At 37.0% G+C, this 27,019-nt stretch overlaps 1 protein-coding gene across 1 annotated transcript in view; it reads right to left on the reverse strand.

Moving 5' to 3' along the window:
* Nucleotides 1-364: 364 nt before the first annotated feature.
* The window catches only part of WDR64 (WD repeat domain 64), a 61,510-nt gene continuing 34,855 nt past the window's right edge, over nucleotides 365-27,019 (reverse strand). The window contains exons 15-28 of the mRNA XM_026705006.2: nucleotides 26,450-26,629; nucleotides 26,035-26,162; nucleotides 24,091-24,183; nucleotides 22,473-22,563; nucleotides 21,104-21,155; nucleotides 17,116-17,252; nucleotides 15,983-16,088; nucleotides 14,629-14,690; nucleotides 13,541-13,650; nucleotides 10,846-11,034; nucleotides 8,701-8,800; nucleotides 7,447-7,527; nucleotides 2,032-2,124; nucleotides 365-595 (exon numbers count right to left, since the gene is read on the reverse strand). Of these exons, the coding sequence (XP_026560791.1) occupies nucleotides 491-595; nucleotides 2,032-2,124; nucleotides 7,447-7,527; nucleotides 8,701-8,800; nucleotides 10,846-11,034; nucleotides 13,541-13,650; nucleotides 14,629-14,690; nucleotides 15,983-16,088; nucleotides 17,116-17,252; nucleotides 21,104-21,155; nucleotides 22,473-22,563; nucleotides 24,091-24,183; nucleotides 26,035-26,162; nucleotides 26,450-26,629 (1,527 nt within the window). The 3' untranslated portion in view covers nucleotides 365-490. The remainder of the gene's footprint in view (nucleotides 596-2,031; nucleotides 2,125-7,446; nucleotides 7,528-8,700; nucleotides 8,801-10,845; nucleotides 11,035-13,540; nucleotides 13,651-14,628; nucleotides 14,691-15,982; nucleotides 16,089-17,115; nucleotides 17,253-21,103; nucleotides 21,156-22,472; nucleotides 22,564-24,090; nucleotides 24,184-26,034; nucleotides 26,163-26,449; nucleotides 26,630-27,019) is intronic.

The following is a 27,019-nucleotide window of genomic DNA, read 5'->3' on the forward strand; positions in this document are numbered from 1 at the left end:
AAATCTCTACTGTCACAACTCCTGGGCAAGATGGTATCTTGTATACCCATCGTCCCATGGGCTCGACTACATGCCCGGTCACTAGAGTGGTTCCTCCTACCCTATTAGAGGTCAGGCAGGAGCCATTCATTGATCAAGGTCCTGATCCCTCTTCCGGTTATCTGATCCTTCCAGTGGTGGCAGTCCCAAGCCATCAGCAGGGGACAACTTTTCAAGGAGCCGAGCCACATAGTTATTACCACCGATGCCAGCCTTTATGGTTGGGGAGCGCATCTACAATCAGAGTTGGCACAAGGCCATATAAATCTTAAATAAATAAATAAATAGAATCATGTATTTTGTGCAGTGGAGATAAGCTGGTGAATTTAAATGGACGCAGGTTTGTGTTTGTGTGAGTTGCTTGATACAAGATTCAATTAACAGCGTGTGTATGTGTGGTTGCCAGTCTTTTTTATTTTCACCTTTGTTCATTGCAACACTTCTTACTGTTTCACAATTTTCGGAGTTGTACAGAGAGCAGTGGGGGGGAAGGAACGGGCATCAGTGGCATCTGACTGGTTTTTACACCTTTTCGAGGGTGTGATAAACGTGATGTCTGTAAAAAAAAAAAACAATGTTTGTTTCTATCAGATTGAATGCCAGCTAGCCCACTGATCAGGGTAAACATACGATACTGTTCTATTTGTATGAGTTATTAAATTTCAAGGTTAATAACAGCAAATGCAAACTTTTATTTACTAGGAAATCTGTTTCTTAATCTAAACTGATATAAAGTACTACTAATACTACTTGAGCTTCCCAAATATATGTTGATCCCAGACCTAAGAGAATAATAGACTTGGAAGGGACCTTTGAGGTCTTCTAGTCCAACTCCCTGCTCAAGCTTGAAACCCTACACCATTTTAGACAAATGGTTGTCCAATCTCTTCTAAAAACCCTCCAGTGTTGGAGCACGCAGTCTTCTGGAGGCAAGTGGTTCCACTGACTAATTGTTCTGTCTGGAAATTTCTCCTTAGTTCTAGTTTGCTTCTCTTCTTGATTAGTTTCCATCCATTGCTTCTTGTTCTGCCTTCAGGTGCTTTGGAGAATAGGTTGACCCTCTCTTCTTTGTGGCAGCACCTTAGATATTGGAACGCAAATCACCCCTAATCCTTCTTTTCATTAAACTATTCCCAATCTGCCTAGTTTGGCCCAACAAAAGAAACACAACATTGTTTAGAATTTGTGGTAAGCCTCCATTGCCAATAATTAATTTCCCTATTTATAGTCTTCTTTGGATTTTTGAATTATTGGACACATCTATCTGAAAATGACATTCAAAAGTTCAATTTAAGAATTTTATAGTTTTTGTGTGTCATATATAGACAGAAATGAATACAATTGGTTGCTAAAAGTCTGTGTATCTTTTCTCAATGTCTTATACGTGTATAAGACCGGCCCTTTTCATATTTTAAAGGCCAACAGGATAGAGTCATAATGACCAAGCCCCATTTTTGGAAACTGATTATTTGATAAGATTAAATTCACAGTATCATGTTTTTGATGTCTAACCTGACCCCATTTTTGATGATAATGAAAAATCCTGAAAGGCGTCAACAGATTTGCACTTCTCCTATTTTCCAATGTAGGTCAGCTACTTGGGCCACTAAAACTGATTCCGAAGCTTAATTATGATAATCCAACTGCTTACATTTATTTTTTCCCAGAATGAAAGGTATGGCTATATCCCATATAGTGGAATTGTTTTTGGCTTCTTTATTGATTGCTGTGAGGATATATCATCTCTAGAAGAAATATAACCTAAATTGAATTTTTGCTGTCTCCAACCAAAATCTAGCAATTAAAAAAAAACCTAATAGGTTAAAAACAAGGGAAATATAGTAGCCTTCATATCTGCAGTTTGTCTACTTCCAGTAGGCAAGATTATATATTTAGTTTGGGCTGAACTGTGGAGTCCTTAGTGCTTTTTGAGCATAGTTGGGTAGCTCACATTCATGTACTTAACATGTATAGAAGAAATAGTTAACTCACAGAAATTTGAATAACTCTGCTTCTCTTGGCCATATTTTCAAAAGAACCATCTTGATCAGCAGAAGCTATTTTCAGCTTTGGAGGTGTTACAACCTTTTTCAAGTAATTCAGAAAAATTAAGAATTATGTGAAAAGCTGCAATAGTTTATAAAGGAATATGAACAAAGAAAAAGAATCTATTAACTGGTGTCTTGAAATCACCTTTATAAGAGGCTTTTCAATGTTTACCCCATTCAAAATTACAACCATCAGTAGTGTGCTTGTTTCAAATGTGTCTGGGAAAAGATTTATAGTGTGTTGAGGTTTTTTATACAAACCAAACATTCATATTACTATCCTTATCCAGAGGTAAAGTGTTTACTTTGACTTAACAGTTTTCCATGCAGTTTTCTTCTTTTGCTTTTAAATGACTTGTTTGTCACATTTATATATTTTTAAAAACAGTTACATATGGACTTAAACTCCCCGCCCCCATTCTCTGCTCAACGATATCAAATGCCCAAGTGTCTGTCATAAATATGGATCTTTTTGAAAAAAATAAAACCCTGGAGAATCTTCTGCAGATGATGGTCTACAACTCCTTAGAAGCTGCAGATCTCAGATTGTACAAAACAATTTGCCTATCATCTAGAAAGTTTAATTTCCTGTATTCTTACATCATGGATGTTCAAGATGCTACAAACAGTGTAGGGTTTTTTTCTTTTTCTTTTCTATAAAACTATCAATTATACTGTCATTAGTGGAAAGAATGTACAAATGCTTGTTCTGTTTTGTTGTTTATTTACAGCATTTTACAATTACCATATTTGCAACTTAATCATGTGTTTTCTTTTTTTTTCATGAGCAAGTTTAATTCGTTCTATTTGAAATCACCCAACTCTGAGTTTGTCTCATTCCCCCAAAGGTATGCTGAGTTCGAGCTACTATGTACTTTTGTCAGTGACTAACTACCAGGAAATTCAGGTATTAGGGTTGTAGTCTAAACTAGGAAGTCAGAAAATGACTACATCCAAGACAGGTTTGTCCATGTACTCAGAAAGAGTTTAACTTGACTACAGGAAAAAAAAAATTTAAAATCTTTTATGGCTTTCTGCTAGTGAAGCTATGTTTTTATGGGATTATATTGCACTGAAGTTAGATATCTAAGCCAAGATGCATGCAGGAAGATTTTTAGGCCACAGAACTATATCCATCCAATATTTGCCCATTACATAAAGAATAGTCTTTTGCTACAAAACTCTATGGCTTAAATGGTAATTTTACTGTGCTTAATAAAACAGCATTTATTACTTTTAAAGAGCTAGGAAGCAATTTTATTCTGATCTTTATTTTAAGCCACTGTGCTCCCTTAATTATTCATTTTAAACTATTAATCATATCAAAGGTTCACAACATATTGCTCTAAAAACTTGGATGCAATTTGCAAAAATCCTTTAAAAAGTATCAACAAATTGTAACACTTCTAATCATCAGAATGTCAGGGCTCCAACAAATCCACCCCCGTTCAAATTAAAAGTCTCTAGCCGCATCTCAGAGAAAAGAAAATTGATTTATTAGAAGTTGCCATGCTGGTGCATGGCTGACTGCAGCCGATACTAAATCACATCATACATTTCCCCCTTGACCCTGGTCTTCCCCCCACCCCCTGGATGTGACTTCTCCAATGGGACACATCCATCTCCAAGAGCCATCCATCATGCTCTCCAAGAAACTTCTTACGCTCCAACAACCTTCTTGCGCTCCAACAACTTTGGGCTGCCGGGGTGATTATCTAGGCATTTAAGGAATGCCTTGTTTTCCCCCACTCCCTTTTTCCAGCAGCTAAAAAGACCAAAGGAGTATCTTTTTAGTTGACAGAGAATTTGTTAAAGCCCATGATCAGATTTTACCCTCTCTCTCAAATGGTGCTAATAGTGGTGGTAATCAGTATTAAGGAATGTAATTCAAGATGGCTCTATCAGTACTTGTGGCAGACCAAAGACCAAGCCACCATATGTGGCTTACAGTCCAGCCTTCTCTGTACATGCTTCGCAATTCTGCAGCCCAATTTGTGGGCCATAAACATCCTTTTTAAAAATATTGAATATAGTTCCTAGACTCCTTGAATTATGACAGCATGAAGAATACTCTATTGCCAAACTGAGATGGCAAGTCTCCCTCTTGAAGGGACAAGAGTTAGGTAAACCAAAACTGAGTCCAAAGCAGAACTGTAATTTGAGAAAATGTCTCAGACATGATTCTCCGTTGTCTTAGTTGTGGCTCTTTTTCTAATCCGCAAAGTTACAACCCGTCTTCTTTACCGAATTGCTTTTTCCCTGCAGCTATTGCCTGATAATTTTTTTAAAATATAATTTTATTGTAATTTATAAAAACAAGAGTGAAAATTAATACAGTAAAGTAAATAAGTTTAAAAGTAACAAAGAAAATAAATGAATAAAAGAACTAAAGTGCAAAAAGAAATGAAAGGTGAAAGGAAAAAAGCAAAGAAGATATAAAGAAGTGGATTCTACAAGTAGAATTATATATTTACCTCTTTCTCTAAAGTTATGTTGTGACTCTCTTTCTTTAATTTATTCTATCTAATCAGCAAAACTACAGATCATATGATCCTTTTTTCTGTTTTACATAAGGGATTTTTCAGTCAAAAATAAGCATGGATATTATCTTTTCTCTAATTTAACAGGTCAATTTGGCCAACTCTTGTCCTTTAGGACAAAATTAAACTTATGCTATTGATTTACTCATGTATAATGGACATGGCCTAACCCACTAGGGCTAAATGCTGGGGATTCACCCAAAGACCTTGGGATAATTCATAGGCTAAATAGAGGTTAAAGAAGGTTATATTTTTTGCAACTAACATGCAGTGGTTCTGATCTACATTGTTGGAAGGGACCTTGGAGATCTTCTAGTTCAACTCCCTGCTTAGGCAGGAAACCCTACACCACTTCAGACAAATGGTTATCCAACATCTTTTTAAAAACTTCCAGTGTTGGAGCATTCTCAACTTCTGGAGGCAAGTTGTTCCACTGATTAATAGTTCTGTCAGGAAATTTCTCCTTAGTTCCAAGTTGCTTCTCTCCTTGATTAGTTTCCACCCATTGCTTCTTGTCCTGCCCTCAGGTGCTCTGGCTTGACTCCCTCCTCTTTGAGGCAGCCCCTGAGATAGTGGAAAACTGCTATCATGTCTCCCCTAGTCCTTCTTTTCATCAGACTGGACATACCCAGTTCCTGCAACCATTCTTCATATATTTTAGCCTCCAGTCTCCTAATCATCTTTACTGCTCTTCTCTGCACTCTTTCTAGAGTCTCAACATCTTTTTTACATCGTGATGACCAAAACTGAATGCAGTATTCCAAGTGTAGCCTTAACAAGGCATTATAAAGTAGTATGAACCTTTCACGTGATCTTGATTCTATCCCTCTGTTTATGCAGCCTAGAACTGTGTTGGCTTTTTTGGCAGCTGCTGCACGCTGCTGGCTCATAGTTAAATGGTTGCCCACTAGGACTCCAAGATCCCTCTCACAGTTATTATTTTTGAACAAGGTACCACATATACTGTGCCTGTGCATTTGATTTTTCTTGCCTAAGTGTAGAACCTTACTTTTTTCACCATTTAATTTCATTTTGTTAGATAGCGCCCAATGTTCAAGTCTGTCAAGATCCTTCTGTATCTTAAGCCTTATCTTCTGGAGTGTAGACTATTCTAGCCAGCTTGGTGTCATCTGCAACTTTGATGAGTTCCTCACCTATCCCCTTGTCCAAGTCATTGATGAAGATGTTGAAGAGTACTGGGCCTAAAACAGAGCCTTCGGGTACTCCACTGCATACTTCCTTCCATGTAGATGCAGTTCCATTGAGGACTACACATTGAGTGTGGTTGGTCAGTCAGTTATGAATCTGTCTGGTGATGATGCTGTCTAACCCACATTTTTCTATTTTACCTAGTACGGTAGAAGGTTATGGTCCCCTGTACACTAGCAATTGAGTAAAAATAAATGCAGAAGTTTGATTTAATTCTACTTCCTAAAACAGAAGAGATTTCTTTGCTTGTTAAACAAAAGGATTCTGTACTCTTGCTGCTGGTGTACTCTTACAGACATTCTTCCTGAAGCAAATATTAAACAACTACCCACTAAGAAAGCGGTGGGACTTTTTAGCATTCACTGATACTGTTTCCTGCAAAGGTAATCAGCTGTTGAACAGAATAGCAGATAGAGGTGTGAATCAATTTTTAAATATATTTCAAGATGGAAGGAGTTAGATTGGAAGGATTCATGTTTGAAAGTTCCAGATTCAGGCCAATGCAGCCCTGCATATAAAGTATGTTGCTGTATGCTGTTCTATAAATTGTTAATTCAAGCCAGTTACCCCCATTATTAATAACATGATTCTCTTTATGTGTTAAATCCTATTTAACCAGTAGCTTTATCAAAAGCCACAAAAAGCATGGTCTAACACTTCTTTAGTTAATAACTTGGAAATGGAAAATGGAAAACTGTAAAGTGTCTTAAGTTACCCAGAGATTTAGCAGTTTCTTGATAATTTTGTACGTATAGGTGACTGAGGAGAGTAGAATAATGATAGTTCCAGTGAGAAACAAGGAGGTATTTCACATATAATATTTCAGTCTCCAATCTACTTCCATGCTCTGCTCCCTGAAAATTTGTTCTGGAGTTCTATAATTTTGCAGGAGATAGGAGCAGAGGAAAAAAAAATCTTTTCCAGAATTGCAGAAGAGCTTTTCTGGATTTAAACCAATGTCCATGTTAAAGTTTTCAACTGGGAAGTTACTGATTTCCTCCCAAAAGCAAACATCAAGGCTTTTCTTTCTTTCTTTTTTTTAATTCAGCTTGTTATGATAGGACAATCAAGTCTCCTGAAAAAGAGCTCCAAAAGAATAGAAAGCAGTAAAATGACATGGCTTAAGCTAAGATGTACAATTGGTTTCTCTTCAAAGAAATCTGCCTTTTACTCTATAATATTTCACAAGTCTCCTCAGAATTCAGTGGAACTTCTGGTTATATGTGTATATTCTGCTGAGGGTATATACTTACTTCTGAGAAAAGATATTCATGGTTATGCTGTAAATTTAATTCAGATGATTTGGTAAAGACAGCCAATCATTATGGTAGTTACAGTATAGGTATTTATTGTCCATTCTAATATGCAATGTCTTATACAAAGTTAAATCTTATTAATGATGAGCCCCACTTGATAAAAACTTACATTCTATATTAGGAAGGAAAAATATTAGGTCAATACTATTAATAGTTCAAGGAAAGTTATCAAGTATTACAAATATTTTATAAATAAAAACTGGCAAATTCACAGAGAATAACTTTCATAATAGCTTGATTTTAATGTTCTTGTTTTTATGAAGCTTCCATTTAAGCAGATTACTTTGAACTCACCCTATAGATTGGTATAGCTCCAAATACAATACCAGCTTCTTTGTTTCCAGATTTAAAACTTTCCAAAGGGGTTTTATTGACCTGCAATATTAAAATAATATAATTTGAGTTCCAAAAATATTTATCTCTCCGTTGTATTGTATTTAATATCTTAATTTTTTATTTCTAAAATCTGCTTTAAGTTGAATTCAGTTCAGAGGTGGTTTTCAGCAGGTTCTGACCAGTTCTGAAGAACCAATAGTGGAAATTTTGAGTAGTTTGGAGAACTGGTGAATACCACCTCTTGACTGGCCCTGCCCCCATCTATTGTCTGCCTCCCGAGTCTCAGCTGATCGGCTGGATCTTCTTTTGTTGCCCTGCACAGGAGAACAGAGCTGGAAAGCAGGGAATGGGATTTTGTAGTAACCTTCCCACAGGAGTGGGGAGGGAATGGGAAGTATCCTTCCCCTGCCACACCTACAAAGCCACGCCCACAATGCCACACTTTGCCCACCAAGCCATGCCCACATAACCGGTAGTAAAAAAATTTAAATCCCACCACTGATTCAGTTCCTGTTTCATTGAAGTACAGCTTCTTTAGCAAAAATAATGGTGGCTAGATGTAGTTCTGACTTGTAGACTAGACTGGGAAGTAAAAGAATTCCCAGAAGATGGCAAGGCATACCATTTCTGTAATGTTCCAAAAAAACCAAAACACCCTCTAGTGTCTACAAGGTCACCAAAAGCTGAGTTCAAGGAATTTCACAACAGCAACGTTCTTCTTTGTTTCATTATTTCAACATAACTTTGTCTGAACAAATAAAGGAATGTTGGTGCTACTTTCAATATACAATGTAAAGCATACATTTTTCTTAAGTACTTCAGAAGTATGGAATTTAAGCATTGCTTACTGTAATTTGAGTCATAATCTGACAGAATAATAGTTCTCAAATTTAATATTACTCAGTTGGAAAAACCAAAAGCTTTTCTAATCTTGCTGTCTTGCTTAGCATGATCCAAAATCCAGAATCCAGAATTGTGCCTCCCCAATTAAGATATCTGGCATATAAATAGCCAGGCAAGATATGACTGTGTCATTGCCCCTAACTAAACTTTTCAATAAGATGCTGTCTCTCAACCTTAGCAACTTTATGATGTGTGGATTTCAACTCCAAGAATTTCTCAGCCAGGAGTTGAACTCTATACATCTGAAAGCTGCCGAGTTTGAGAAACACTGCAGTAAGGCAAAATAAAGTTTCAACGGTGAGTAAGTACCTTGGGAGAAGCCAGGGACTTGAAAAACTTAAAATCCAGATCAACTTCATGTCGGCTAGGCTTTTTCAAGTTTAAAGATGACTTGGTCATAGTCTTCCATCTATTAAAAAGATATAATTGAGAAGCAATATGTTACTTGCAAAACAAAGGAAGCATTCAGTTTCATAATTATGTCTGTGATGAATACAATTAACCTCAATTTTAATATGGTCACCAGGAAAAAAAAATAGTACTGCTCTGCTAATTTAATGCTGCAATTTGCTTAGGCATAAGCCCTGTTAAAATATAATTATTGAAGAATAATATTCATTGAATATAATGGCTATTTATTCTGATTGTGCCTTTGTAAGATTGCTTTAAATCAGAAATACACCCAGGCAAGACTCTTGCATGGAATACACTTCTTTAATAAATACAAATTATTTATTGGCTGCATGCCCCCAGTGGACTCTGGGTGGCATGCAAAACTATAAAAAAACCCAATAATAGTTAAACCCATTACATTGGATAGCTAGCCTAGATTTAAATGATCTAATAAACCACAAATACATTAAAACAAAGCAGGGGCCTTACACAAATCATGAACACCAACCCAGGCCTGGGATCCAGGCCAGGTTTTCAAAGGTTTCGGAACCCCAGGAGAGAGGGAGGGGGGAATTCTGTTCCAGAGGGTGGGAGCAGCATCAGAGAAGGCATGTTTCCATGGTCCCACAAAGTGACAGCGTTTAATGGACCTGAAGCGCAGTCGTTCTTCTGGAACGTACTCGATGGGCAGAAACTATTGAGATAATTTTATTGACAGGCAAACAGTACTTCAGTAAATCCTATTTGCTGTCTGACATCACAGTGAGAAAAGAAAAAAGATATTTCCCATTATGTGGCTTCTAACAATGACACAGAAAAACCAAGCCAAAAAGGAGAGGCAGTTGGTGATTACCACAGATGAAAGTAAAAGATTCAGGTAGTTTGTTTATTTATTTATTTATTTATTTTTATTTGGTTTATAAATTGCTTACAAGATAACAGGTATAAGTAAAAACATAGTTATGAATACATGGATACATATTAGAAAAATAAAAAAAAGAAACAATAGGACAGGGACGGTAGGCACGTTGGTGCGCTCATGCCCGCCCCCTACAGACCTCTTAGGAAAGGGGTGAGGTCAATAGTAGACAGTCTAAAGTTAAAGTTTTTGGGGTTTGGGGAAGAAACTACAGAGTCGGGTGGAGTATTCCAGACACTGACCACTCTGTTGCTGAAGTCGTATTTCCTGCAATCAAGTTTGGTACGATTAACCTTGAGTTTGAGACAAAACAATTCCTGATTTATTTTAGAGGAATGATCAATGATGAGGACATTTCTGGGAAAAATTAAGGATCTTATTAACAGCATTAATATAAAAGGACCATCAAGTTAACAGAAACTCAATTAGTTGACATTATGTGCTACTCCTTATACAAATATGATTGTGTGAAATACAGTACATCTGGTGCAAAATCTATATATACTATTAAATTTTTCCTGTTTATAATTTTCAGTTGGGTGAAATGATAGATGCATCATAGGGCTAAATTAAATCTAGCACCACTTACTCCTGTTGGATTCAAATTTTGCCTCTGTGCTGCTGCGGTCAGCATTGGTCACTTGATTGTTATGGGCCAATGGATGAATGACAATGTGGAACTGAAACCAAAATTTGAAATTTCTTAATGGTAATAGGCACTGAGGGGTGGAATGAGGGAGAGATTCAGATGGTTGCTGACAAAGTAAGCTGTTGGTGGGGGGAAACCAATGGTCAACTGTTGAAACTTCTCCCTCCGTAGAGGCAGATGGTTCTTGGGAGTATACCAGAATGGAGAGCAGGTAGCAGTCTTCTTCATGGTCTATGGTCCCCTTGTTTCCCCTTCCGTCACAAAGGGGAAGCAATCCTTGGATCAGCCGAGGAAGAAGAGGAAGTTTCACTAGCAAAAGGTTAGAAAGGGGGAGGGAGGAAATGGTGCTGGCCCTATTTATGTGGAAAGGATGATTCAACAGGTCCTGGGCTGTCTAGTTAATCATAATACTAATGAGCCTCTTATCCCCATTACTTCTGATTTGAAAGTGTGTTAAACAAATACTTTCAACAAAGCAGTTGTGCAAACTCACTTTTCCCTGTCAAAAAACAGAGGATATTCAAACTTCTGCTTTTTATCCAAAAACTTGGATTCTTCTTTTATTGTGAATGGAATTTCATTGACATCACAGGGCAAAATTATATCGGAGGATTCAGTAATTTCAAACACTCTGCGCTGTCCAAAATAGCCAAAGTAGACTCCACGAATTGAATGCCAAAGTCTGTTAAAGAAATTCAACCAAGAAATATTTTTTAAATAATGTCAGCATGAAAAGAGATGAGAGGTTTCAAATAATATTATGAAAAATATTAATCAAGTACAATTGGCATTATAATAATTTTTAATATAGTACCTTTCTGGACAATGTATTAATAGTTGACAAGGTCAATATAGATAATTGCCAAGGTGGCAACTGTAACGTTTCATCAGCTACACTTTGGTAACAATTGGCTCACAGAAAAAGATCTGCCCTGAACATTTTCCTCTACATATATACATGTAGCAACGTTTCGGCAGAATCTCATCTGACATCATCAGGCTTCTGTATTGTGTTCATCTGTGAGTCAGACTCTTACAGTTGTTTCAGTTTTAAATCTGGGGCTAGCCTACTGCTGTGCCAGAATAGTTTTTTCTTCATCCTGATTGGTTGGGAGTCTTGGTCTGTGTTTATTGGTCTTGGAGTTTGCTGTGTTCTGCTTGATTGGTGTTTCTAATATTTTCTGTCTGTTTTGTGTCTTTTATTGTCTTGGTTGGCTGGCAACATTGTGTTCCTGTATTGGAGGCTTTTAGTGCAGCTTGGCTCCGAGTAAATGGGTGGCTATCATTTGTTAGGAAGCTAGGTTTCATCTGGGTGCCTGGTTGGGGTGTGTTTGAGCTGGAGGTATCAGGGGGGATCTGTTTGTGCCCAGGTGTTTGCCTGGCTTGTGGTGTGGAGATTTTTTTGTTTGTGAGTGCAGGCTTCCAAATAATTGACAGTCATTGGGGACTTCATATATGCCTTGGTTTTCCAGGTCAATTTTATCTTTGGGGTTTCTAAGGATGGCTGCTATTTTTCTGTCTGTTTTGAAGGCAGCCTGTGTAGTATCTTACTGATTTTGTCTGTAGTACCTCTTATGTAGGGCAGGACAGCTGTTCCATGGGTCTGTTCATCTTCTAGGTCTCCATTATGTCTCAGTGTGTTTTTGTGGATCAAGCTGGTGATTTTGCTTTTGTGGAAGCCGTTGGCTGTCAGTACTTTAGTCAGGGTGCATAGTTCAGTCTTTATATGTGTCTTGTCTGCCAGGCATTTGGTTCTGGAGATTAGTGTTTTGGCCACGGAGTTTATCTGTGCTAGGTGGTGGTGGGATTGGGCGTTGAGGTAGTGGTTGGTGTGTGTTTTCTTCTGGTATACGGTGTGTCCTAGTGTGCCATCTGTTGTTTTTGGTAGATTAGTACATCTAGGAATGGTAGTTGTTCGTTTGTTTCCATTTCCATGGTGAACTTGATTTTGGGGTGTGTGCTGTTTAGGTGTGTTAGGAAATTGTTTAGGTTTTCTTTTCCATGGGGCCAAATCACAAATGTGTCATCGATGTATCTTAACCATAGTTTGGGTTTGTGGGTGGTGTTAGCCAGGGCTCTGGATTTGAATTCTTCCATGAACAGGTTTGCAATGACAGGTGACAGTGGTGATCCCATAGGGGCTCCTTCAATTTGCTTGTATCTTTGTCCTTTGTATATGAAATATGTGTTGGTTAAGCAGTGTTCTGCTAGTTCCATGAGGTGTTTAGCTGGTTGGTATTTATTTTTGATGATTTCAAGAGTTTCTTTTATCGGGACTTGAGTGAATAGTGAAACCACATCGAAACTTACAAGCAGATCTTCTTGTTCCACGTGTAGATCTTTGATCATTTCCAAGAAATGAATAGAAGAGATGATTCCACCAGTCTCAATTATTTGGAAGCCTGCACTCACAAACAAAAAAATCTCCACACCACAAGCCAGGCAAACACCTGGGCACAAACAGATCCCCCCTGATACCTCCAACTCAAACACACCCCAACCAGGCACCCCAGATGAAACCTAGCTTCCTAACAAATGATAGCCATCCATTTACTCGGAGCCAAGCTGCACTAAAAGCCTCCAATACAGGAACACAATGTTGCCAGCCAACCAAGTCAAAAAAAGCCACAAAACAGACAGAAGATATTAGAAACACCAATCAAGCAGAACACAGCAAACTCCAAGACCAATAAACACAGACCAAGACTCCCAACCAATCAGGATGAAGAAAAAACTATTCTGGCACAGCAGTAGGCTAGCCCCAAATTTAAAACTGAAACAACTGTAAAAGTCTGACTCACAGACGAACACAATACAGAAGCCTGATGATGTCAGATGAGATTCTGCTGAAACGTTGCTACAACTTTAAAAGCACAACTACAATGATGTGGGAAAATACCCAAACAAAGCTGAATGCCATACATGTAAGTACCCACGAAAACTTAAGAAAACATATACACACACACATACACACACACACACCTGTGTATATGGTGGTGGCTAAGTTGTCATCAGGAGAGGTCAGCATGGCCAAATTCCCACGGTCCCAAGCCCCATTAATAGGATGCATGATCAACTCCAGAGTTAATGGGCACTTAGTAAAGAAATATCTAGGCTGGTTAATGCTGGGATTGAGAACCTCAGACAAAAAACTTTCAAATCAATGGCAACAGCTAAATATAACTAACCTGACAGAACCATCTGTGGATGCAGTCGCCACTAGGCATTTTTCATCATCACAAAACAGGCTGACTATTTTAGCAGAATGAGCCCGCCAACAAATTTGTTGCTTTACATGCTGCAAAAAATATAAGTTAACATTAGCTGTCTTCATATGCATAATTAAGTCAGAATTCTTAACACTTGAACAAGGCATGGTGGTCAGATTCAGATACAACTAAGTCTCAGTAGGTGATTTTTACATCATGCCAAGCCAAAAGTGAACAAAATACGTCCACATATGTCTTAATTGTATATATGTGTGAGACAATGCCAGGTAGTCTGGGGATTATTGATGGGGAAATGAAACTGTCCACGCAGTTGACGTTTAAAAAACAGGTTATGAAAAAAGGTATAGAGACTCAAATCCTAAGTTTTATATGAGAACTTAAGCACATTCAAATTGTTAATTTGATATGGAAACTGAAAACTCAGATAGCCATGCTAAGCGATGCAGTCACATGACATCAAACTTTCCTAAATGCCATTTTTAACCGAGAACAACCTGTTTGCATTTGCTTTTGTTAAACTTTGTTGCTTTGTGCCTATTTCTTTCATTTATTAATATTTCTTTACATTTTATTTCTGCCTTCTTCTTGGCAGTCTTTTGAATTATTTGAACTAAACATTCATCTCTTCATTCAATTCATTAAAATGTTGATATGTAAAAGCCTGTGATTGATCTTGTGACAATCACATAATCGTTTCATGCCAGTATTTAATTTTTAATAATTCTTCGATTATTAGTATACTAAACCAAATTAATAATTCAACTTTAATTTTAATATGCCAGATTTTTAAACATTTTAGTAACTTCAAACGTGAATTTAGCAGTTTTGAGAAATAAAAATTCTACAAGTAAGCCATATTGAAAACAATTCTCATTCCTATAGATGTTTCTTGAATTATACAAATCATTAACAATTCTTATGTTTCATTTACTTTCAGTGTTTAAATTAATTCTATATGTAATGTATATAAGCAAAGAACATGGACTATGTGTGAATCCATGTAAATGAACTGGAGGATGGGAGATATTATTTTGCATTTTGCTCACCCTGTTTGGATCTTTTTGATCTTCTAGGAATGAGCCAATATTCCATCGAATAACATTTCCCTCTGTAAAACAAATCATCTATTAAAAAAATTAGAACTTTTTCATAATACAGAATTAGCCAAGGGCTGTCCCTAAGACAATCCTGTAAGTTAAGAAGCAGCAGAATAGATATCAAGTGAAACAATGATATTTTACAATTCAAACAGGGTCTCTTGATGACTCTTTTGCTTTGACTAAAGAAGATAGTTTAATATGAATTATTTTTATATTACAGAAACCCATTTTTCTAATTTAAAATAGTGTTTAAGACTATAAACACATTTTCATTTTACCAAAATCTTATTTAATTACTATGAAAAGCAGATTCAACTGCCATCAACTGGAATCTTGCTATTATCTTACACAGTGTGATGCTGTGTGTATCATCTTACACAGACTTGCCAGGCATGGCAATACATCTCACTTTCCCACTTTGTTTTGAGAAATTTGCTTAGATCAGACGTTCGTAGACTCCATATGTCTGGATAAGTTGCTTTACTGAACGTAAGGAAGAAGTCACACAGATGCAGAAAGTCTGCTTCCTGCAGAGCCCAAAATCTATTTCAGGATTTAAGTCAGAGGTAGTATTCAGCAGGTTCTGACCAGTTCTGAAGAACTGGTAGCGGAAATTTTGAGTAGTTCGGAAAACTGGCAAATGTCACCTCTGACTGGTCCCGCCCCTATCTATTCTCTGCCTCCCGAGTCCCAGCTGGGTCTTCTTTTGTTTCCCTGCACAGGAGAACGGAGCTGGAAAGGGATGGGGTGGGGAGGGAATGGGATTTTGCAGTAACCTTCCCCCTGCAGTGGGGTGGGAATGGAGATTTTACAGTATCCTTCCCCTGCAACGCCTACCAAGCCATGCTATGCCATGCCACGCCCACCAAGCCACGTCCACATAACCGGTAGTAAAAAAATTTGAATCCTACCACTGGTTTAAATTCTAGGCCTTTCCCTCCTGTCCTTATGAGTCAATTGAAATTTGGTTCTTCTCTTCTCAGCCTTAAAACTGTGAGACAATGGCATGGTGTTTATACAAAGGTTCTCTGAGAGGGTATGATTCTTGCCTCACCAGCTTAATCTTTTGCATACAGTTTGTTATATTTTTACACACATGATTGATTTATTTAGAAAGTCTATATACCTACTGTTTTAACAATTCAGTGTGAATTACATTTAGAAAAAAACCCAATTCAATTGTACATTAAGATATAACTGATATAATAGCATAATTCAAAGGCCTGGAAAAGTACTTATTTATTTTATTTATTTAACCCATCTATACTGTATGACAATCATACGGAGCAATAAAGCTTACCTTTATTAGCAGCATAAAGCATTTGGGCAGCCCCATCGGCACAAAGTGCTGTCAAAGGAATTGGAGGATGTTTTGTGTATGGCAGAATTTCTTTCAGTAGATCTCCCTTTACAAAAACAGAAATACAATCACACTTTCACAAATCAGAATTTTCTGCAGTTAGGCCTTTGGGATTGCATGAGTCATACCCATTCTCTTATCTAACCCTTTTTCCAAATCTTCCGTTTTAGCCATTAAATTGGCTTACAGCAGAACCATATGCCTACTTCTTTCTAAGTAAATTATACTGTACTCAATGTACTGCACTGGGCTCATGCATCACACCAACCTAAGGCTTTTTAAAACAATGTTTCTTGTTCAAGTATAAGGGCCTGATTTGCACATTAGACATAAACTACTGTTCACAAACAAAAACACTGGGTTCATACATGACATGGCCAGCTCAGACTGTGAGGATGCCAACAATGAGCACACAATTCCTATGTTGCTGCTGGAGAACCAGGAGGCAGTTGTCATCTATTTCTGAAGATGAGGAATCTGAGCTGCTACCAGTATTTGCTCCCAGTGCAAGGGTTCACCATGTAAATAGGAGAGTAAAGGCACTCTGTAAGGCCACTCACAAGAAAGGAGACAGACTCAAGTGAGCAATGCTGGGCTTGCTTCAATGAAAGAAGAGAAGCCAGATGAAGCCTCCTTATTGGCCACAACTGTCTGGTTACCCAGACTTCGTATGCCTTGACTTCACTTGACCACTCAAGTGATGGGTCCACTGTTTTGGATTCATAGTTGTCTTAAGGCAATCTTGCTAGATATTTGAGGATTTGATTTCTCTAGTGCGTATATATGTGTTTGCACTGACATTTCCTTTGCTACTTGTTCATTTGTTTCACAGACTTCTCTGTTACATTTGGAACCACCTCCCAAGTACGTGGCCTGAGACAGGGCAATAATACATTAAGCTAAAGTCAAATGAACCACCAGTGGCATAGAAAAAAGTGTGTACAGTTTGATGTGTTTGGGAGACAATAGAAAAACTGGAAAACATGGAAGATGTAGAAAAGTCCCTTGACTGGATGAAAACGTAACTGAAACTCTTCTTCACTACTTCAGTCCAGTTCCATAAAACAACTTACCATAATGCTCCACAAATAAATGAAACCATCTTCATGTGCTGAGGCAAGTATGGGTATAGAATGATAATTATGTTTTCCAAATGATAATATATTGGGTATTGCTCCTTTGCTTGAGGAAGAATCTGGAAGCTTTGTTTCTAAAACAGAAGATAAGTCATCAACCAAACAGTATTCATATTTTTCTTCCCTTGAACATAACTTGTTTCCTGTGTTCTATCATGAGATGTATTAGCATATTCTATTTCCACTATTCACTTAAATTTTTTTGAAATAAAATCCATCAAGAGTGTTATTACACAAAGAATCAAGCTTCTATCAAGACAAATTTAATCCTGTTGACTTTATGGAAAGACTTCAAACTTAATCCTGTTGACCCCATGAAGTCAACAACATGATGGCAACAACATGAAAACAATATGCCATTGTTTCTTTCCAGATATTTTTTCAACTTCTCAGTTTCCTAGGATTTCATAGTGATTTTCCATTTAATCAATTTCAACCCTGCGTAGCATTTCAAGATCAAGGTTAAGATGTGTGTTATGAAATAAATTCTTCAAATGTTTCCCTTTGGAATTGATGTAGACCTTGTGGAAATTATTCCTTTGCTTCCTGAAGGGGAAGAATGTGGAGGTTTTTTACTGAAGCAGAACATCATTCAACAAACAATATTCATGTTCTTCTTTCTTTGAACATAATTGTCATTAAATATCATTAGATTTATTAATGTATCTATGCCCATCTTTCAAGCACTTCAGCCAGTGGTGGGATTCAATTTTTTTTTACTACCAGTTCTGTGGGCATGGCTTGGTGGGCGTGGCAGGGGAAGGATACTGTAAAATCTCCAGTCAGAGGTGGTATTTGCTGGTTCTCTGAACTACTCAAAATTTCCGCTACTGGTTCTCCAGAACTGGTCAGAGCCTGCTGAATACCATCTCTGACTTCAGCACTTCTGATACAGCAGTATTAATTGCAATTTTCCTTACCTGTCATTGAAGTAATCTCAAATAAACTAGCTGTTGCAGTTTTTTAAAAAGAATTTCTTAAACATACTCTCAAAAATACAGCTTACTATCTAAAGGAATAAAAATTTTTGACTCATACCTGAAAGAGTTGTACAAACAGAGTCTCTTTTAATGCCATTCTGAAATCAAACAACAGAAATTTAGAAAGTAGGGTTTTTCCCATCCAATTCAAACTTAAATAAATCCTGCTGATTACTTTCAATAAAGAAAACACAATCTTTTTTAAATGTTCTCATAATTAAATAAAACATGATTTTTTTCAGAATATGTGCACAAGGTGGGGTGAATGCTCTTCTAGCCTGCATTAGAGGGCTTTGAGAATTTAAAATGGCCAAATAATTATATCCCCAAATTCAGACACTCCAAAATCTCATGTGCTTTCTAAAGGTCTCAGTATGTGATACAGCAGTCCAATGCTCCTTCTGCTGCTAATTTCTTTAAAGAATTATACCAACCAGTCATCTTTTGGGAACAGTAGGTAATAATGCTACCAGCAGAGAAAATAATATAGAAGTAGTGCTGAACTTTAGGCTAATACAAATTATTTTACCCTATTCTCTATTGAAATAAAATTAAAGCTTCACTTCCCTGCTGTCCTCTACATAATGAATGAGAAGGTTTGTATGAAGATTGAACTCCTGTTTCCAGCAGATTCATTCCTGTACTTGATTCTTGCTTGAAAAGTACAGGTCCTTAGGAAGTTTCAGCTTATATTCTATTTCTGCTGCTTCTAAGAATGATTCCAACCCTGTATTTGTTTTTATCTGCATGCTTCATCATGATAAATTGCATGTAAGGTTTTTGTTTGTTGTTATTTAATTTTTCTAGAGCTATTTCATTTGGGGCTTTGTCCAATTTTGTCTAATGGTTTAAATGATTAGTTTCCAAAATTTTATAGTTTTTCAGTTCTGATGAAAAGGAAACTATGGCATTTTAGAGATATCCTGATTTAGATGAGGAATCTTATTTCCATGAAAAAAATTCTCCCTGAGCATTCATTTTGCACGCAGTTGCTATTGCAGCTACCATTTTCAGATAACTTTATTTTTTTCCCCTTATGTATATTTCCACAGATACCAGAAAAGAATCCCTGAGGTTGGATTAGAATACTCAGAGAATGTAAACTTGGATGAAATCACCTCAAGAAAATATAAGAAAGTGCAATAACAAAGCTTTCATATTCACAGCAGGCTTTGTTAAAATTATGTGCCATCAAGTTAATATTGAATCTTAAGTGACCACATACACTTTGTCTACCTATCTGTTCCTAACTTATCTTTTAGACCTTCCAACAATACATTTCCAATGATGCAAATAAGTCCATCCAACTTGTTGCTAGTCATACTTTTCTTCTTTTTCCTTCTACCTTTTCCAACATTAGAATATGCTACAGAGAACTTAGTTTTTGCATAGTGTGTCTAGAGTAGGACAATTTTAGCTTGATTCTTTGTGACTTGAGTGAGTTTTGGATTCATTTGTTCAATGATCTATTTGTATGTTTTCTTGGCTGTCACTGAGTCTTTTCCAACACCAAAGATCAAATGCATTAATATTTTACTTACCCTACTTCTATCCAACTTTTGCTCCCATAGAGTCTCCAAGAACACCATGGCTTGCAGTATACTGATCTTTATCAATACAGACACATCACAAAATTTCCAAGGCCTTCATGGCTGCTCTACCAAGTTCTAGTGTGTAACATATTTCTGGATTGCTTGTTCCTTACTCTCATGATTAATCAATACTTCCATTGTCAATTTTAAGGCTGGTTGCTGTACCTGCTGTCATTAGCTACACATAGTCACCTTGAGTAGTGAGATGGGCAGCAAATAAATTTTATGATATTAATAATAATAATTAGTTTGGTCTTCACTGCATTTAATTTTAATCACTTTTTTTTCATATGCTCCTTGATTTATATTGCAGATTCTTTTCATTTTTAGCTATCAGGTAGTGTCATTGACAGCTAAGCTATTGATATTTCTTCCTCCAGCTTTAAAACCACACTCATCTTTTTCCAATCCAGCTTCTTTTGATATATATTTATCATATAGGTTGAGTAAGTAAGGGGAAAATATAATCTTGTTGCACTTTTTTGCCAACCTGAAGCCACGTTCTATCCAGACTATGGCTTCCTGACATGCATTAAAGTTTCTCATGAGAAAAATAAGCTGTTCTGGAATTGTTATTTTTTAAAAGCATATTCTAGAACCTGACATGGATGGTACAATTGAAGGCCTTTGTATAATCAATGAAGCACATAGTCATTTATTTTTGGTATTTGACTTTCTCAAACATCCAGCATGGATCAGCAATAACCCATGTGCATCAGCAATAATTTATTACTTTATTAAGATCAATCCAAATATCACAGACAAGTGCAGAAGATTTTTGGTATGCTATGAACCTTCATCATGATTAACGGTAAATGAAATAAAGACAAAAGAGCTGGCTCAATCTTAAAGCCATAAAAATCTATATTTAGTCACAGCCTGCCTGAGGACAGAATGCACTCTTCTTGTCCTCTGGCATACTTTTGCTTCTATTTTCAGCTAACAGTGACATCTTGTTTAGTGTAATCTCAAAATGGTGGTTTAAGGTGGCTGATAGTCTGCAGTTTTGTTGAAAGTTTGAGACCCAGACAGATGGTAACCTGGATCAGAAATGATTTATTTAATATTTATTTATTACATTTATTTGCTGCACATCTTGCCATGGGGGGGCTATTCTGGGGGGCTTACGACAGTAGAATGTAAAATTATAAACAAATGTAACAATAGGAACAATGAAACAGTAAAAAATAATGAGAATCCAGGGAGTCCTTGACTTACAACAGTTCATTTAGTGACCATTCAAAGTTACAATAGCATGAACAAAGTGATTTATGACCATTTTTCACACTTATGACCGTTACAGCATCCCCACGGTCACGTGATTTACATTCGGCTGCTTGACAACTGACTCACGTTTATGAGGTTTGTAGTAACCCAGGGTCATAGGATCCCCTGGTGCGACCTTCTGCCAAACAAAGTCAACAGGGAAACCAGCTTCACTCAATAACCATGTTACTAATATAAGAACTGCAGTGATTCACTTAACAACTGTGGCAAGAAAAGTTGTTAAAATGGGGCCAAACTCACTTGAAAAAATTTCTCACTTAGCAACATACGTTTTAGGTTCAATTGTAATTGTAAGTTGAGAAATATCTATACAGCAAAATGAATTAAAAGGTGGGCAGAGAGCATTGTGATTTGCTGGCAGCCTGTGCAGATGGCAGCGGAATTGGACAGTGGAGAAGAAAGGGGATCAGTCTGGGAGTTTGGAGAGGACTTGGATGAGGGTCCTGCATCCGATGCAGAGGTGGGGCCAGGACCATCTGGGAGAGGGGTGCTGTGTCTGGAGCCTTCGGAGTCTGGCAGCAGTGAGGCAGAGGACCCGGGGGAGCCTGTTCCCAGTGCGCGTGTGCGCAGAGCTGCTAGAAGTTGAGAGCAGCTGAAATAAAAGGGGCGACTAGGGAGTAAGGCTGGGAGGTGATTGCCCCTCTCATAAGGTATAAAGGACAGGCAAAGGTGACAAAATCTTTGCAGGAAGCAAAGTCGTTCATTCAGTTCAGATTCATTCTTGAAGCTCTTTGTACTTCGGTTGGTTTATTTCTAGTTCATTGGGCACTTCTGTTATTGGCAGCACTTCACAGAAAAGAAAGGTAGGTGCTTATCTTGAGGGACTGTTTGAGAAGTCATTACGGGCTGGGAATGAAAATAATTCCCAGCATTGCAATAAAACAAGACTTGTTTTTAAAAGAAGCATGTGAATAATTACGGTCTCGGAAGTCTTGGTCAGGACAGAGAGGGAGTAGGAAGCCCAGGGAGGAAGGTGGGGTCTACAATTAGTCTAGTAGCCACCTCCAATTTGGTATTCCCCCATGGAGTCCCCAAGCCTGGTACAAGTCTTCAGACTCTTACAGAAAGAGGCCATGCCTTGAAATTACAGTTTCCCTATACCATGGTTAAACTCATTCATCATTTGTGTGGATTTAGACATTCATGATAAATCACATATACTAAACTATGGATTGTTTTAACCATGATTTGTGAAACAAACCACCAAAGCCTAGACTATATATATATAAAACTATGATTTACAAACCATGAGTCATGGCTCATGAAGGATACTATGATATAAGAATGATTTGCAATCACTTTTTGAAATTCACGACCATAGTTTTTACTTGTGGATCTGCCTTTTTAACACATTTATGCCCCTCCTTCCAAAAAAATAAAAATAACAACTGCAACAACTATTTTTTACCATTCTCCCTTCTGAAAAGGAACATACCATCTTTAACACTGAAACATTGTCATCTGCTTCCTGTGTAGGCATATCCTCACTTTGTGCTTCAAAATAGGAAGAACATTCACTTGTACGCCTGCACAGAAAATAAGTGTCTGAAAATACTAAGAATATTCTTAAGAATGTATTAACCATCATAGTTCACTTTGGGTTTTTTTGGTTTTTGCTTCCCCCCCCCCCGCCCCATAAACTTACAAGGGCTTGTTCTAAAGGCAGGATGGTAGGTTTCTAAAAGCTTTTGTTTTAAAAAAAAATCATTATAAATAGCAAATATTTGGAGTGAAAGGGGAATTGAAGTCACTATTTCAATCATTCAGAATTTGAGTAATACCAAGGCAGCCTCAGATGCATATAACATTAAACAGCAAAGGTGTTTGATGGTAGACAGAAAGGATGTAAAAAATTTACAAAAGCTGAGTTTTGTGCTGCAGGTTCATATCTGTCATAGGATGTGCAGACTGGTTTTGTTCTTCAGCTAATAATTGATGAAGGAGTGAACATGAAAAATAAAATTGATTGTATATTGCAATTTACTGTATACTTAAGAGAATGGTTCAGTACTGATTGGGGAATAAGATGGAGACGTCCCTTTCACTGTTTAAGAGATTTATACATAACTGTATAAAGAATGCTCAATGTGTCGGAAGTATGCACATGGTGGAACCAAGGATGGTTTAGATGTGGAGAAGTTCAGTGATTTGTACCCATGGAAACTAGTTTGAGCTAGTTTTCTTTGTCTTTTTTTAACCCAATAATTTTAAATTTTCTGGCTTACTGTTTGTAGTCCTTTTTTGCACTCTGAATTAACACTGCTAACGTCAAGAATAAATAGTATGAGAGGTCCATACTTATACATATAAGGACCGGTCTAGGACAACTCACCACACTCAACTTGCCATGGGACAACTAAATGTTCTATTCATCATTTCATTTAGTTACTTTTATTATTGGTGACCCTATTTTCATTGAAAATGTTTGTAACTCGTATTTCTGGATTGACTTTCTTTCTTTTATTAATATTGACCACGGCTCCATTGAAATTAATTTAACTTTTATACTTGTTGAATTGTACCATGGCGAGTTGGCCATGGTAAGTTGTCCCATTCCATGTAAGAACATGCAGAGTAACCTTTTCCCTTAGCAAGCAGTGGCTATTAATAGTTAGAATCTGAATTGATTTATGGGGATCAAATTTGGCTATCCAATATCATATTCTGCCTACTAATTCTTGTTACAAGAAGCAATGCTCAAGAAACAAAGGAATTCCCTTGTTGCCATTACTATTTGCATTGACATTAGAAGTACTAAATAGAAATATTAGATAAGATATGGATATAAAAGGAATGGAAATAAAAAATGGAAAGTTTAAGTTACAGGCATTCGCAGATGATTTGGTATTTATCTTAGAAGATTCACAAGAAAACAGGGCCTAAATTAATGGAAAAAAAATAGAAGAGTATGGTGAAGTGGCAGGACTGAAAATAAATAGAGGGAAAACTAAGATTTTAGTGAAAAACATTACAGAGAAACAGAAAAAGAAAAGTAGTACAGCTTCTTAGCCCACTAACATAATATATACATGTTTTATAAAGAACTGGCTTACCTCTCAGACATAATATCTCGATACAGGAATAGTAACCAGTTGATTTTACGTAATTCAGGTCTATCTGAGTGAATAGCACGCCGAGCTCTGAACCTGAAAATGAAGATACTTTGCCTGTAGTTTTTTTTCCACATTTGTTAGATATATTGTTAAATAGTACATATTTCCCCCCCCCCCTCAAAGTATGGCCAGAATAATTATAAATTTTAAAGAATTTGTAAGTTGGTTTCATATTTTCAAATTCATGCAGTTACATTTTCAAAATGATAGTGCAAACAATTGGCTCATCTTAAAAATGCTGTCATTGTAGAATCCCTCCAGGTTGAAAATCTCCAATTAAAACTAAGTGAATAGATACTTTATATTACTAAATCTCCAAATTTAGCATTTCAATAATGCATAGACCTCCAGTGAATTCAATAAAATCTGCCTAAACTACAAATACCTACTTCTGCAAAAATCTTGCTTTTGTGCTTGGGATATTTTTTTTATGCTGCTTAAAATCCCGTAATTCTAAGAACGAGCTCTTTTGACTTAAAAACACCCACCTACCCACACACTCAACTGTGTTTTGGGACTGGTTTTCAAAAGAAGACATTTGCTTTGGGGCCTATTCCATTTATCTCTCTTTTAAAAGCTTTGCTTTCTTAGTCAGGGGGTAAGAATTATTCATCCACTTTAGTAGGAGAGAAGCAATCTCAATTAGCATTTCCAAGAGACTTTCAACATGAAGAAGATTAAAAGCGAAACTGGTGAAGAAATAAGGGCATGGCACTGTCTGGGATCCATTCTTTGTATAAATATTACTTGAGGCAGAAAAGGATGAAGCAGCAAAGAAATTATTTACAGGTACTGTCGTTCCAGGAGAAATGGTTTTGAAGTTCAGCTAAATAGGGCACAGAAAGCCAAAGTTATTTCTTCTGCCTTTAGTGCAGAATTTTAAAATATGCTCAAGGGAACAATTCCACTGAAACTCTTGAAAATGGAAAACACGGCTATTTCTTATATTGCAGCAAAACTAACCAACAGCCTGCATCCCCCCCCGTCCCCTTCTGAACAAGCAAGAACAAGAGACTTGGCACAGTGGCTCTACCCAAGTGAAGTAAGCCTGGGTAGAGGCAAACAGGTTGCTGAACCGCACTCTCCTTTACAGAGCCAAAGTTCCTTCGACTATGCATCTCACCCATTCAGTGCTATTTGTCTGTGACTCAGGTTATGCACAGGAGACAATAATTGAGATCTTCACTTCTGACAGTGCATTTTTTTTTGACACAAAATGGCTGAGGTATCTCAGGGAAATAACTTAGTCCTGGATGCTTCCAGGGTTGCCCCAGTCAAAGAGGGAAAAGCCATATTTGTCTCTTTGGGAAATTGTAGCTTCCTGTCTTTTTCTTTTTTTGATTGTAGAAAAAGAATCTATGGTGGCTCAATGAAGATCAGTAGCAGCATCAGAGAAAGTTATTCCTATGTGGGACTAGGAATAAAAGTACATTAATAAGTGAGAGGAGTTCCTACATCAGTCCTCTTTTGTGGGATTAGTCTAGTTTGTTTCCAAGTCAGAGGTAGAATGAAAAAAAATCTGTAAATATTCTTTTTGAAAAATATGGTTGATTTGGAAAAGAGTGCTTAACCCAAGTCAACCCTGGGCTGTTTTGTCTAAGACCATTGATTTGTTTATGTTGACCAGATGATACCATAGCTTTATCCATGACTCAACTAAGCATATCATTATGAACAGGATTTAGGGGGATTTACAATAATCAATCAACAATTCAGATTTATCTCTGGGTTCCAGCAGCTTATTCCTAGTTTAATACTTCTATTTCTCCTTTTCTCACATTGGGAACTCTTTTGAGACTGGACACTAAAACAGCATTTATCTTGGATGACTTGACATAAGCACTGCCTCTCCACATCCATTATAGGATAAAGTGTTTTACTTACATGTGTGTAGCTGTGGCAGTTTCAAAATCCCACATGATGATAGAACCATTTGCACTTGCTGTAGCTAACAAACTGTAACCTTCTACTTTTAACAAATCAAAGCACTTGACTTCAATCCTAGGAGGTAGCTGAAAAATACACAAAGCAAAGCATCGGATGGACATTGATTGGGAAAGAATAGCTGACCAGAACAGATGGACAATCAAAGACAAACAACACAGAGAAAGGCAACCAAGAGCTTCACAATTCCTTCCAACAATCTTTGTCAATATCCAGAAGAACTTATAGAAAGCAAAAATTCATTTTTGACTGCTTACTTTTGCTGTGGACCTCAGATAGAAATAACTTTCTTAGAATTTTTTTTCTCTTTCTTCATGTGTTCTAGAACATATCTAGAAATGCAATAGTTCCTCACCTCTGCATTTGTGTTTGTGAGATCTGTATCAAGCAGTAGTTGAACATCTGGAAAAAAACCATTGGGTTTTTTGACATTGGGAGACAGTTTTAGGGCAATGAGTGGATAGCCTTGTAAAGCAAATGACACAGCTTCAGGAAGTTCCCAAGTTATGGACATGTAAGCTTCACCTTGATTAGCCTGGGTGAACAAAGAATTGAAGAAGATTAATTGACAATCAATCTGGGATAATGTCTAGCTTTGTAAATTACTTTGAATATTACATACACCAGACATATTTATGTTAGAACATATTTATGTTAGAACATATTTATGTTGATCCAAGAATAGCAGTAAATGCTATGAACAGTTATACTACTGGTTGACATCCACATCTGGACATTTCACACACAGTTACCTTTGGGGAGATGGACTCACATCAAAGTAATCGTTTATGTAGAATACTTTGATAGTTTGGAAACTGAGATGGTTTTGAGGGCTACACAACACATTGCTATCATTGACAAAGGCTTTTAAGTTTCTGGTCAGCACAAATACTCATGACCAGCAGGCAGTATGTCAGAAACTGAA

The sequence above is a fragment of the Pseudonaja textilis genome, chromosome 1 (genome assembly GCF_049901715.1).
Source record: "Pseudonaja textilis isolate UNSWEBS1 chromosome 1, rPseTex1.2, whole genome shotgun sequence".
Classification (NCBI taxonomy): Eukaryota; Metazoa; Chordata; class Lepidosauria; order Squamata; family Elapidae; genus Pseudonaja; species Pseudonaja textilis.